At 37.5% G+C, this 14,941-nt stretch overlaps 1 protein-coding gene and 1 long non-coding RNA gene across 5 annotated transcripts; one reads left to right on the forward strand and one right to left on the reverse strand.

Moving 5' to 3' along the window:
- The first annotated feature begins 58 nt into the window (after positions 1 to 58).
- LOC136339928 (uncharacterized) lies at positions 59 to 11,941 on the forward strand. Its single transcript, XR_010732224.1, has 2 exons — positions 59 to 180; positions 11,525 to 11,941. It is a non-coding gene; the product is annotated as an uncharacterized lncRNA (long non-coding RNA).
- Positions 2,748 to 14,611, reverse strand: qtc (quick-to-court). Of its 4 annotated transcripts, none has more exons than XM_066283530.1 (12): positions 14,471 to 14,611; positions 11,054 to 11,298; positions 10,714 to 10,969; positions 7,907 to 8,060; positions 7,439 to 7,511; positions 7,310 to 7,384; positions 7,087 to 7,255; positions 5,613 to 5,986; positions 5,378 to 5,552; positions 5,220 to 5,315; positions 4,990 to 5,073; positions 2,748 to 4,388 (listed from the first exon to the last, which is right to left on the reverse strand). In XM_066283530.1, the coding sequence occupies exons 2-12, from the start codon at positions 11,272 to 11,274 to the stop codon at positions 4,191 to 4,193; spliced, it is 1,875 nt and encodes a 624-aa protein (XP_066139627.1). In that variant the 5' UTR covers positions 11,275 to 11,298; positions 14,471 to 14,611; the 3' UTR covers positions 2,748 to 4,190. The 4 variants fall into 4 exon arrangements, with proteins under 4 accessions (XP_066139627.1, XP_066139628.1, XP_066139629.1 ...); XM_066283531.1 differs by lacking the exon at positions 14,471 to 14,611 and adding an exon at positions 12,988 to 13,130; XM_066283532.1 differs by lacking the exon at positions 14,471 to 14,611 and adding an exon at positions 11,512 to 11,529.
- Positions 14,612 to 14,941: the final 330 nt, after the last annotated feature.

Consider the following 14,941-nt stretch of genomic DNA (forward strand, 5'->3'; position numbering starts at 1 on the left):
GGCACACACTATTCGATATTTTTGTGCAACATCCACGTTCGTCAGTTTAAATTTGCTACTTGAAAGTGATCGAAGTAAATATGTCAAACAAACGTAAGGCATGTTTGGCACTCGTTTTATATTTATCTTCCGTGAACGAACCAAAACCACATTGGTCTGAAGGATGGTAGTTAAAACGAGGTGAATATATCAGTGAGAATTTACTGCGTGATCTGAGGCTCAGTGAACCAAAAGATTACGAAAACTTTTTACAGACGAATACTGATACATTCCACGAGTTGTTGGAAATGATACCGCCTTTTCTATCATTATTTTTAAAATTATGATTTTTTTTCACAGTTTCTTTGTGTTCTCTCGCATCAACTTCCACATATTTTTCAATTAACACTTTATACGCTTTATCTTTTCAGTTTCTATCACTGCATTCTGCGCTTCCAATCTTCCATAATGCTGGACATTCACGTTATAGTTGCAAAAATTCGACAGCAAATTCGCTGTCTTCATTTCCTTTCGCCAAGTTGATTGTAAATTAGCTAATGAATATTGCGCAATGTTGTCCCATACGCACAAACAATGCAGTATTCTGCAATTAACTTCCAACAAGCGCAATTATCGTTCAATACTCAATCAATATACACAATATACTCCTCAGACGCACAATAATATTGTGCAATATAATCGGGCGTGTAGGGTGCCCGAGAGGAGGCCCGGCATGGCATGTTGCCCATGAAGGTGTATCAATAACTATTTTTAGATTATACATATACGTTCGGAGTTTCGTCAATTTTGGAAACAACTAATTTTGTTTAAACGGTTATTAACACAAACTCAACAAGGCTAAAGGTTGAAAAACCCGTAAACGGTAACAGGTACAGACGTGGTTCAATGAGAGAAAAGTTGCGTTTCCGTTGGCGTAAACCTCAATGCAAATAGATTCGTAGAACTATATCTGGTTCTTCAGTTATTTCGAAAAAACAAAACATTTTTGAAATTCTTTTCAATTTTTTTCTCGAGTTATGGTAAAAAGGAAACCTAAGACCACTTTTCTGCTTGGGCAGACAGGTAGTAGGTGTCCACCGCTGCGGTGTGATCGCTCGCTAGTTTATCGAAATGGAACGACTAGGAATCATTGAAGGTTCAGGAGGAATGTTTCATGGAGATCAAAGCTCCGCCGCCGACACAGTGGGTTGGCATTGTATAAAATTTCGAGACCAAATCCTGTATTTTCAACCAAACTGCTACAAAAAAAAAGTAGTGAAAATATATTAAATTTTTTCTGTTTTATACTGCCGCCATGTTCCAACCATACCGCTTTACTTATTTAAAAGCCGTCAATTTAGTTCTTACTCAGCGAATGTATTACTTACCTCTTCACATACTGTTAACTAAGTATGAGACAGTGGGACAAATAACAATATGTGGAACTTCGTGTTGCGTTACCATACGTTATGTGTTTAGTGAATAATACGATGTTTATTCGTGTAAACATCTGAAACTTACTATTTGTTCTAAGGGAATGTGTGTTTAGGGACAAATATATGTGGAGATCTGTAGTCGAAGTGAGGAGGTTGGATGGTCAGCTCTCGACGGAAGAATTAAGAGATTTTGTCGGGTGCTTTAGGTTTCATGAGAATACTCGCTAAGTTCAAAGGATCGCTCCTCCCGTGATTAATGAAAATGTTGTATTATAGTTTAAACTTAACTATTCAGATTTTTATTCCACATTTTGTAGAAAACCCTTATGTCTATGTGACCAAAATATGGAATTGGAAAAAAAAACGAAAAAGAGTGAAAAAAATGTAAATAAAAAAACAAAGAAAAATAAGTACACTTAAAGTTAAGAGCACCGTAGCATAACGCTTTGTAATCTTTGTTAATGCATTTACATTAATTAACAAATAACAGTGTTTCTAACAGGTCTGTGTCGCGATCGTAACCTTTGAAGTATTTACCATGAAAGTTTCTTATGTTACCAATTAGGTACGGTGAGTCATAATTCGTTTCGACTTTTCTAAGGGTTTTTTGGACCCAAAAAAATTCCTTTAATACTTGCGGGTCTTTCTATTTACAGAACCTCCACGTGCGATCATTTGAAAGAGGTAGATGAGCAATATTCTGGTAGAAAAAGACCTATTAAGTTACTTTAGAAACAGGATATATGCAGTCATTAGAAATTGAGAAATCCTTTGTAAAGTTTAATATTGACGATTAGGATGTAGGTAGCTACTAAAAGTTAGTTTGCATAAATTAGTGCTTAATTTGCATATGCCAAAGGTGCCGCGTTTCCTTTGGATCATCAAAACAATAATTATTTTAATATTTTAATTCCATTACTGTTGCAAAAATTGATTTAAATCGTAGATAGCTATCATAAACTTGGTTAGGCGTGTTGTATTTTAATCGACTGTAGGTCATTCACACTTTTATACATCGTAAAAATGTAGAAGTGGCTGATAATCATCGGCAGGTTAATGGCAAACATATGTATATAAGATGTAGCAACATAGTTAATCCTTTTGCGATTCCTATGGAAAATTAGGATAGAAGCTTCGAAACGTGATTGTAATCTCCATGAGGATCTCTGATATACAGGGCGCTCATTCAAAAATTTTCCATGAAGAATATTTATCATTCGCCCGTTTGTCAAGTCATTTGTTCGTTCCGATTCATGTGTATTTTCGAAGTATAGATGAGCCTAATTAGTAGGGATTTCGGAAATTTCGGTTTAAAGGAAATGAAACAAACTGTTAACAACAACATTTTAACGCGTTTAATTCAACAATAACTCGATTTGCTACCGTAATTATAATTCTACATTTCCTAGTAGTGAATTAAGTACAGGTATACGTGTAGTAATTAAAAAATTGCACAGTCCGACCAGTAAAACTAAATCACTAAGTTAAGTAAAAAACCACTAGTGCGACATTGGTTTATAAGTATAAAAACTTCAAAATTTCTTTAAAAATACATATCAAATCCCTTACCAAAGTTCGACTCAGTCCTTTTTTTATCAATTAAACGTACATCGTAAAATTGTATCGTTGCTTTAAAAGTAAATAATACATTTGGGCAATGACTAATGGTGATATAAACTTTAATAAAGTGATGTCAAGGGTCCTACTAAAATAATTAATGTTAATGCTAAATATATCAAAACATTTAAGTCCTGTGTACATAGGCACACCTACGGTTTGCAATCGTTTTTAATACAAATTTCACTTAAGTGCTATACTCGAAAAATAAACTAGTCAATTTAAAAAGGTGTACAGGTTTTATGTAAAAAATGTATGGTTCTATAAGTGCATATTTCGAGAGTTTTCCCACCACTAAAGCACTAACGGAAATCTCAAGATTATGTGTCCTTCATATCTTTCTTTGTCTCATATGACAATGCAAATAAAGTGTTTCACAAAATTTTCTGCAAGTATGATTCATCACTCTTCAAATACTGAATACCCGGAACTCTCTCGGTAAAATTCAAAACATTTTTTCGAATCTGAAAGGGATCCATTTCAGATCACCAAAACTCTCATTCTGATCCCGGATTAACTTTACTCATGCAAGAAATATCTTCGGCTTCCACCTTGACACACAAACGTATTATTCATAGTTTAGGATCTGTAAACTACCTGCTTAACCCTCTTTAAAAACAAATTAAAACATAGAGGTGAAATAGGAGAAAAACGACACCCCTTTTAGGTGCGCGTGCGTGTGTGTGTGAGCTTAAGTCTTTTCCTTAAAACTCCTTCATTTTGTGTAGTCTGAAAATGTCTAATTTTAAAAAGTAATATTTGCTGAAATGGTAATCTCATAAAGTGGTTATTAACATTGCGGCCGATTGGGCAAACTTTTTTTTTTATCTAAACACGAGCACAACATACAAACGCTAAAACAATTTGCAAAAAAGACGCATTATTATGTCTTCAATGAAGTCATTTAGAATGTAAGAAAATACATCTCCTTCCTCTTAAATTAATATAAAAATCAATCATATTCTAATATTTTATATCTTTTTGTCACTCAGGCACGACAAGGATAATAAAACTTTGAAAACTACTAGATAACCCTAATATAACTCTTTTAACAGCCTTTAGCTTACTTCCATTTAACAAATATGTATATAGAAGAATATGTCTATTAAGTGTGGATAGTGGTATAAGAACTTCTGGAACAAAACTACTTCGCCGCATTTAATTCATTCTAGCTTTATCGATATTAGAAATCTCGTTAGGAGAGAAGCCAAGGATGCTCTGGATCGCTTTTAAGTGTCCATGAGTGTTTTCCTTGTCCGTTAGAAAGTAGTAGAATGCGGATTTAAGGAACTGTAGTGTAATCTCAGGATCTATCTTGTTCCGGTTTTTGGCTTCCATTAGCTGGCGATACATTGCCTGGAAATTGAAGGGAAATGTTTAACAACAGAAATTGACGGATAAGAGTGTTTTTATACGAGAATAGCAGCATGCAAAATTTTGTATAAAATGGTGTAAAAATGGAAAGTGCGAAAAATCCCTTCGGTTCAATTAATATATTGCACTAACAGCAACGTATTTATTTATTTATCAAATGGACTGTACAAGCGTTCTGTTCAAGTACAATTTTGAACGAATTTCGTACGTTTGGATGCACTAATAATACTTTTTTGTCTGATTTTTGCACCTTAAGAAATTCAAGAACTTACTACTTCTGCATGCAGCATTAAGCTCAAAGTTGTATTTTTATCCGTTAAATAAAGCTGATCCAAAAATGATAAAAAACAGAAGGAGCACGAGCAGCAGCATTTCTAACTAAGCTGATGCGTTTCTTTGAATATAGGAGGGAACTTCAACCAAATTCAAACCGAACTGACCAATACTCCCTTGCATATTCTCACAATTTACATAAAGCAGTTCTTTTTAGCATTTAACATCAAGCGAAAAATTGGTTATTACTATTATGGTGTAACATAATCTACAGGGTGCACAAAAGTTACGAATTCCTGTGCCTTTTTACCTTTCGTGCACCGAGTACCCAAAGCGATAGTGCCTCTTTAGCACTGAGCAATGGTTGGTTAGAAGTCGACGCGTATTCTACATCCTAGAATTCAATAACACACACATTTACAGTGGAACGAGAACCAAAAAGCCGGATGAACTTGGTGTTTGGTCTTGTGTAATAAAACAGGTATATTATAGTGGATATTTTCGAACATTTTAGGTGTCTTGAAGAGGATAGAAACTTACTTTTATATTTTCAAGCTCCGTTTTCGTGACTTGAAGCTCAGTTAGCAGTTCTGGAACTGAAACTCTGGTGGGATGTAACCGTGCCATTTCCATTACCTTTAAAGATAGGAAAATTTTACATTTAATTTAGAACTTACATTCCGTTTAGTTTAACTTACTGAATTTTCATGTTCCATCCTGGCGGCAGCTTGGCCTTGCGAGTACATTTGTAAGTAGGTTTGCTTAGCTTTATCTTCCTGCTCCTGCAGTTTCCTACTCGCTTCCTCCAGCTGCAGCTCCAACTCCTTGAATTTCTCCCTAGCCGCATCCAATTCAGGGACCAACTCCCAATACCTAAAACCACACACACTATCTTTATATGCATAAATATTAAAATGATCAAATTGTTTTCACCTGGCATTGATCTCTGTGATCCTCTGCAAGAGTTCCTCGACTTTATCATTGTGTTTTTGCTTCAGATGATATGTGTCTTCCTCGTGCGTTCTGACCAACTCTTGTATGCGCTTTTCATACTCCATTATCAGCTTGCTGTGCTCTGACGAGCGATCTAGCACGCCCATATGGGCAGTGCAGCCCTTTTCGCACGTTTCTACGAACTTATGTTTAAATGGGGACCTGGTATATTCATCACTCGAATGGATGGAAGAATTAGTGCCATCTTCGTAGTGGCCAGAATCCGCAAAGGAACTGCTCAATTCATTTGGCAAGAGATGGGAAGTGTCGATGGTGTCTGACGCTTCTGGGGTTACGTCCTCGCTGGTATTCTCCTGGAAATGACGCAGAGAACTAGGAATTTGTACATTGGCACAATGATACGCGAGTGAGCAAGTTTATGCCAAAATCTGTTCTGTTTCGGTTCATAAGGCGCACATTCTTGACAAAAAAGTGAAAGAGATTTTTTAATGACTGTGACGTAGTCAAGTACGTGTATTGGCGGATGACGAAAACTTGATAGAAATACGTTATAGATATTTGATAGAAAGGGAGGCACCATTATCATATCCAACAATAAGGTAAACAAGAGTATAATACATTTATTCTTCCAATAAAACGCGTCGGTTCGTCTAATCTGTAATAGAGCTGGCTGGAAATCGATGATGAACAAATAAAGGAAAGAACACGAAAAGTTTTCTATTTAAAACCTACATACAAAACTTGTAAGCGGGGCAGTAGAATCGATACGAGCAACTCGATTATTTAGAGGCCAATTAAGGAAGACCGATGTCGGATGTTTGGCCCAAATAATCTCCTTGACAGAGCTAGAACTGAAATATCCCTTCTTGGAAGTTTGTGGGTAAGGTACGTGTGTGTTTATTCAAAGTCTTCAAATTAAAGCAAAATCGGCTTTACCGCCAGTGGAGATTTCAAAAGAAAATAAAGGACAGGAATTGATCAGCCTTCACTGCGTTTAAAAATAAATATATCAATTTTTATGTGGCTATTTTTTTATTAAATTAAATTAAATGAAATCAAATTTCTTAGGATCGACTTGACTATTATGAAATTAAACACGATTTGATGATTTTTAAATTAAGGAGTGTAGATGTGGATCTAGTCTACAAGCTATCGGAAGAATAACACATCTAAAGCTGACAAAATGGTGACCATACTTTTTTTTAACTTTTTTTACAGTCCCTTCTTAGACACGCTGTGTAATTTCTAAAAACAAATAAAACAAAAACAGGCATAATTCTAAAGAAGAGCTCACCCACAAATGAAGAAGAATTAAGTTTACAAAATCTGTTTGATACGGCAAAAATCAAGGGAGTTTAAGGGAATCTATGACTTTATAAATCTTGATAGCTTTGTTTTCATTTTTTTTTTCGAGGTACTTAGTGCCAGCAAATCAAAGGCGGTTTTAACATACCCTCACAGTGACGGCATCGCTACTATTGGACTTGTCTTCAGGCGAACTGAGAGCAGCTTTATACAGTCTTAATTCTACAACTTCTTTGGTTAATTTTAGTATATCACTATCTTTCTGTTCCAACTCTTTCTTGGCTTGTTGGAGCAGATATTTGAGTTTCTTAACTTGCCTGAAAATGAACAATTCTTGCCATTGTTATTGGACGTCACTGTAATCACCGTACCTGTGCGCTCTTTGCGTTGGGGTTAAGTAATCCTCTCCTGTAGACCCCGCATGTTGATTGCAATGAAACACATATCTGTAACAAGTCAGTCGTTATCAAGTAAATTTAAGTGCCCCATCGTGTACTCACTTCATACTTCTCCCGGAGAAAGTGGTCCCGTTTCTAGCAACACTTGCATGATCACAGGACGCCACACTGCTTGCTGCAATATAATTAACAGTTTAATAAGGATTAGATTTTATAATTTTTACGGAGAAAGTGCGATCGTGGTAGATTTGTGAAGGAAACCGATTAATCATAAAGTCATCATCCTTCAAATAAAGAAATTGTTGGTCAACACAAAGCGGTGGATATAACATGGTACGCCTTTAATTATTGCGTGCTGGAAAATAGTCCATTACTGTATATAAAAATCGATAGAAAATGCTTGTTGCTGGAATAAACGGAGATTTGTTTTAAAATAAGCATGGGACAAGCACTTGAAGAGGTAACGCGTCCTGGAAGGCAGGTGGTTTTTATGAACAAGCAAATTGTAGATTTTGGGAAAAAAAAAACGAATTTTCCTATGAATGTTTTGTAAACGATATAGGGACTTACCAATACTGGTGATACTGTCAGTATCCCAAGAATCCAATTGACTAGACGAATATTTCTTTATGTGAGCTGGTGAGATTGCGTTGGCTGGAGAAGAGACCGATAAGGCGGATGGAGATTTTGGACTGTTCAATCGAGCATTCGATAACGACAACGACTGCAAAAGTATCAACGTTTCAAAGAAATCTTATTAATAAAAGTAAACATGAATAAATAAAATAATAACATAAACTAAAAAAACCACAAGTAAGCACAAAAATTTAACTAACAAACTATTTTTGATTTGTACTGGACACCTTCACTAACCGTTTCATACCCAACGTGTGACAACACACTGAACACAAGATCGGGAAATGAATTCATGAGGCGAAGCAAGAAAATGATTTCCTCATGCATGGAACGATTTTTTTCCAAATGCAGGATATTGCAACAACTAAAGCGCTCATCGTAGTGCAACAATTTAAAAAAGAATAATATTGAATATAATAAAAAAAAAGACTTCCGACATTAAATTACATAAATCGATTCATTTATTTTGCCTCCTTTATGTGTTAATTTCAGCTAAAGGCATTAATGCATGGCATGTGAGAAGCCAAGGGAAGTAAAGTCAAATGATTTTCTTTTGAAAGCTCAATGTTAACGTTCCAATTTTATCACACCGTATAAGTATGAGTTACAGGAATTCACTGAGATGCTGAGCCAACGAAAACAACATTATGTTTTATTAAGTACATCTTTAATAGCACTGCAATGGCTTTAAGTAATGTACCTATAACATGTTTGTCCCCGTTTTTCCAAGGTTACTTGCTCATTAACATTATCGCACCTTCACTGTTTGACCTTTAATTATTGAACCTGAAATTTTTCAGGGTGGGCGGAAAATGCATTAGCTCAGATGGGTTGATTGAGGTGAAGCGGGATGCACCAAGAGGCGGATTTCTCCAATTTTGCGACTTAAATTTTTAGGATAATTTGCGAGCTTTCAAGGTCCCTCAAAAGCTGAAAGTTTGTCTAAAATTAACACGAAATTTAACGCATTCGGCAAAATGGGAGGGATAGGAGGAAACGAAGCAGTTCCTGGCAAGTTGTGTGTCTGCTTCACCAACGAAGCATTTGCCGCAGTCACTCGCAAATGGCGCATCTGCTACATCTACAAAGCATTCGCTGCACTTATGTAGTAGTAGATACTTACTTCGCGCGAGGAAAATACCTGAAGCATTAGCATATCCTGCTTTTCGGGCACTGACACGACCCACTGACTACAATGTGTAGTCGTGCTTGTAGAGAAATTATCTGTAGCCAGTCTGTCACAATATGTCTTCAAAACAACGCAATTTGTTTATATTTAATTGACGTTTCCTTCGTTTCTACATTGGAAGTCACGGAAACTAATCGAGTCTATAGAAGGTTAGTCAACTCTTCTATTATGATTATCTGAGCACGCACATCCAGGACAGCATACCATATCGGATTCGATAATAAGTTGATAAAAATGTAATTTATATTCGACCTCCCGGAAAACACGACCCACGGTGTTTCAACATTTAATGAAGGAGAAAAGGGGAAATTCGGAGAATGTTCACGTTTGAACACTGCCCCGCTTGAAAGACCACTGGCGCCCGCCAGGGAAATTTCGCTGTTTCTTCAACTTCGCTGCCCTGTATATCGAAAATGGTGCGTCCTTGGCCGTGGACATTACTTTGATCTCCGCGGTGCTGCTTTACACCCTGTGTTGTGCATCTCAGTTACGTTTAATGTGTTCAATTAATTTTAATTGTTGTCCAAGAAACCAATCGTTACACCACATTTTCACATATGTGAATTTAGCATAATAACGTGCCATTACATAAACCGTCAAATAATATGAATATTTTTCAGCAACATTACGAACACAATGCGCAAACGTTATTAATAATTCCTTTAAATTTGCAACTTTCCTTGTTGAATTAAATAAATTATTGCACCTTGCAATATCAGCCAATTAACAGACCAAATAACTAATTTTATTACCAATGATCGTTATATAAGCCGCTAAAGTTAACAATCATTCAAAGTACCTGCCAGCAATTCAGCTTTTTTTATTAATTAACTCGGTTTAACTAGCTGAGACCAATTGGAGAATAGTGTCGATACATGCGTGATGGAACAACTGAAGATTTCTTATTGCTGTGGTGTAATCAGAAAGGGTGAAATTGTTGTAATTGTTTTGCGGTTGAAAGTTGACGGTCGCTTTACATTGTTGAAAATCAACGAAAGGCTCATGACGAACAGCGGAAGAATAAGGAGGAAGATGAAAGTGTGTGCAGGCAGGAGTGCGACCGGGCGAAAGAATTCTAAGAGCAAAAGTGTCTAAATGGGGCTACTACTGACAGTGCTTTGGAAATTTACATAATCGATAATCCTCCTAAAACCAAGCAATATATACAAATGTATTTACACATCACTTTCATTGTGTAACATACCGAGTTTGGCCTACTCGCTAGGTACTGCACGCGGTACTCTCACCCCAATTACTTATCGATTATGATTCCTAGATATTTGCCTTTATCTCCTTCTTTAATTTCCCCTTGCTCTTCTACTGGAGGTCCGGCCGTTTGTAGCTCTACATCATTTACTGCTTACTCAACTTACCTACTCAATTACTTAAAAGCATTAAGAGACACGGCGGTGGCTGGATATCTACTGGCACTTACGACTTATCAATAATAACTCACTTCCAGCAGCAGAAGTAAAATTGATTTTTCCTCACAAGTGCCTGTTCAATTCACTAAACCCATCACAGAAATAAGCGAATAAAAGCAAATTCTCACCAAACTCCTAACCCTGCCCGCAGAGTTCGTCGTTCCGTTATCCAGCAAGCAGGATTCCACCCCCTGTTTACCGCTAATCCTGACCGAATTCGGTCTGTGCGACGTCGATTTGCCACCATCGTTGCCGATCCCTTTTTCACCCCTCTCCATGAAGGAGTAACACCTCTGCACCGAAGGGTTTTTGGCAGACTGTCGGCGATTTCCTGCTGACAACCCTTTGCCAGCGCTTCCTGTTCCTGCTTGGTTAAAGTCTTGGCTGGAATAAACGGTATCGATTGGACGATGCGTTAGCATTCCCGAGTCGCGTACACTCAGAGAAATGTTTAAACGCAAAGTTTACCTTGGCATCATGCTCCCGTCATCCCTTCTTTGCGAATCTCTGCTGAGACTTCTACGAAGGGGAGCGACCCCAATCTCCCCCTTAAGGCGTAGGCTGATCTGTCTACGAAAAGGGGTAGGGGATGATGGTACGGGAATTCTAGATTCTGCCGCTTTCGACGAAGGAGAGAGGCTTTTGTCTTCGATGATGTCAGGTTCACTGGGGAACATCTTTCCGCTCATGGTTTACTTTACGCTAACGGAGGCCTGGAATTAGGGCAGAAAGGATTTGCGATTGTTCGACATTATGGAAGAAGGGATTTGCGAGTGAAACTCAAGTCGAAGCTGAAGTAATCTCGATAAAATTTCTGAGTTAGATGAGCGCAAATAAATTCGATTTTCAAATTAGATTTGAGCAGTTTAAGTGTTGCACTATCGTGGGAACATCCAGTACCAAAATTGTAATAAAGGAACATATACACTTTTGTTTCAGATCCATCAATTTTCTTCCCATGTCCCCTACATGTAACTCAGGGCTATGGTTGCCAGTCTGGATGGGTGTGGAGAGACGCTTTAAGCGCGTGCAGCGCAAGTACGTTCGCGGACATGCATCTCCCACCGGCATCTTAAGCAAAGGTACTTATAGTAATATTCTTGCGTGGTGAGTTACATCGTTGGGTAAGAGAATTTCTAAACTAAGTATCATTATAAGCTTTACCTGCATGGATGAGATCTTGTTATTCAGATTACCTTAATTGCATTTCTGGGTATATACTTTTTATATAAAATCTTGCAAGTGAAAGGTGATTTCTCTGATATTCATCTAAAGATTAGGTGGGCATAACTGTGTATTTTTAATTAATGTAGTGCCAGCAACCATTAATATATTTCAAATTGTTTTCTTATTTTACAGTTTGTCCCCGATTTTGGTATTACAATGGTAATGGACATTTTAAAAATAGGTTCAAGGTTATTTTCGTTTTGCACCATCAGCAACAAATTTGCCTTGAGGAAACTTATACCTTGATTTAAATACTTAATTTAGCAATAATGCGTGAAATGTGCGATATCTAGAGCAAAATCGTGACGGTTTTTTCTTATTCGGAGCAATTTCTCCTATTTTCCTCGTTTGAAAATACATCGGGCATTTGCTCTTCTAAAGGAGGCCCAGGGCCGGGTTTGCGGTGTGCAGCGCTCTGGGCGAAATTTTTAATCGCCGCTCTCTACTCCCAAGAAAACCTGTCGACCAAGAGACTCCATCGCCCAACTTCCCACCCCACACAATGTCGGTTCCGAGAGGGCCGATACCCTCCCCCCCCCCCTCCCCCCGTTATGTCTTAATTTAGGAGACTCATTGTTTTCGTACATCAAAGCAGCCCTGTATGACTTCTCAATATATTATATGTGATTAATGGTCTTGTTCTAACAGAGATATGACTGGATTTAAGATTTTTAAAAATATGCGCAGTATATTGATCGAGATTTCCGCATGTGCTTTTCACTGTTTCTGATAATCCGGAATTCGTTTTCTATCCAACTGGATCGAAGCTGGTGTTGACAGTTTGTCCACAAAGTCTCTAAGTCCTGTGTCATTCAATGTTTGAAAAAAGCGAAATATGCCTCGTGGCTCCCACCTAATCCACCAGTTTGGATTTCTACCGCTGTCTCTGTAGACCTTAGTTAAGGGACGAGAAGTGTAGGAGTGCACCTCCAGGTAACATAACTTAAAAGTACTTTAAAAGTCGCCCAAACGCTTTAGGTATCAACGTGACCCAATAACGCAGAAACGTATAATGGCCCCATTTACATAAGATTATAGAGCTTGCGTAGACGATTAATTTGAGACTCCTTTTATGTCAGTTCACTCGGACATTCTAAATAAAAATCAAAAAGTAGATGCCCCTTTTCGGACTCTTGTGTGATAAAGTGTCATATATAGGAGGACGTGAAACTTACCATAATTGCCACCGACCACCATCAATCACCACTCGAACATTCATAGCAGTTTCTGAGATGCATTCAATGGTATGTATATTATGCAACTTTTAACAGCCAAAATGAACGTGTAAGGAATTATTCTCTACAATATTCAGCTAAAAGCGGTAATTGCCACGCTGGTGAGTGAGCACCTATTTGTAACTTGCTGGTACCTTATCGCTGTTATTATTGAACGTTAATCTTATCACAAAATGAGTTTATCACACCACTCAAAAATAATCAGTTTTTTCACACTTTTCATAGAATACCCTGGATTAAGATATTAAGTCTGAAAAAGATTAATTAATATAAAAAATAAATAAATAACACGTATTAAATAGATAGATTCTGATATAAAGTTTTTTTGCACTAAAGAATTACTCGTTATACAGAGTGTCGTTCGATGGTACGTGATAATTTAGGTACCATTAACACATTTATGGGGAAAATTAAGAACTTAATCCGCTCCAATAAACCTTGAACCAAAATTAAATTACCGATGAAATAAGCCTGATGATCTTCAATAAAAGTGGCATAAACCGCAGTTTTGCTTTATGAATGCTGACTTTCATATCATTACAACTTTAACCCCATTAACAAAATCATCGGCCAATTTCGAGCATAATTGATTCCAAACGACGGACAGATTTTGGGACACATGTTACGTGGTGACCCCCGGACGCCTCCTCCCCCGAGTCGGGGTGATCGATCCTGGAGGAGTTAGCGAGAGGTAAAGACGAACGGAGGGGCCGAACGCAAAGAGGCCGCAGGCAGCAATGCGTGAAATTGCACCAGCTGATGAGAGCGCACAGCGGCTAGCAGAACACTAGTTGACTGGAGGACAGTAACTCGCAGTCCTCTTCGGTCCTGACGATATATCCCTCAGCGATAATTCAGGAGTCAAAGTGGGTCATTCTCGACCTGAGGTTTTTAGTGCATAGCCCCTTCGGGGAATCCCACACTACCCAGCCGATAAAACACCAGGCTGGGGGTATTTTGGACGATTTGCTTCGTGAGAAAAAAGAGAGAAAGTTTCTTCGGAGAGATAATGGACTATTTAACAATAATCGTGGAAAATTAATTATACCGGCTGCTCAAAAAAAAAAAAAAATAAAATCATATATAATATTATGTATATATTTCTGCCTACCTGTAGAACTGCGATAATTTCGCTATGTTAAAAAGAAAAAAATAAGTTGACGATTGAAAGTTCTCTTTAAATTAAAGTTTTGAAACATTCTGTATAATTAAGGCATTCACCTGGGGACAAAGTCTACAGTAATTATTACTAAAAAAAAAACAACTTTACAAGGTAACTTGCAGTTATTAGTTTGATAATTCGTACCGATGCCTCGTATACCAGTCTTCAGCTTCAAAACCTTGAGCACGAAAAAAATCTTATCTAAACGTGTATTATTTTAGAGAAAAAACTGCTTTGCCAATCTAATTTACAGCTACGTACCCTTCGCACAGCCAATTCCTGATCGCTCCAAACATCTAACAATAAACTAATAAATCATTTTGTTTAAACAAAATCAAAGAACTTTTAATACCGCGCGCCAATTTTCGTATTCCGCTATCAAGTGACTCCTCGATGCAAATCTACGCACTGAGCTTGGTACACTTTTGATATCCCGTAGATAGGATTAAAAATACGTAGTAATAAAGATTTAAGTTCCCCTCTAGTTAATTAGAAAAATGGGAAAGGGGGGTAAATACCATGCAATTCTCGCTATCGGTCGCAGTGTGGCGTAACAGTCGGGGGCGATACTAGGTAACATACTCAACCAATCTGGAGGACATGACATTATCAGCGACCGAAGTGATACGGTGACGATCTACGTTCAGTAAAGGTCTTTTTGGATGTAAGCTGCATCCAGGGGTTTTCGGGACTGCGGTTAGGAAAGAAAGGTGGATTGCAGAGTGAAGACGG

The sequence above is a fragment of the Euwallacea fornicatus genome, chromosome 7 (assembly GCF_040115645.1).
Source record: "Euwallacea fornicatus isolate EFF26 chromosome 7, ASM4011564v1, whole genome shotgun sequence".
Lineage (NCBI taxonomy): Eukaryota > Metazoa > Arthropoda > Insecta > Coleoptera > Curculionidae > Euwallacea > Euwallacea fornicatus.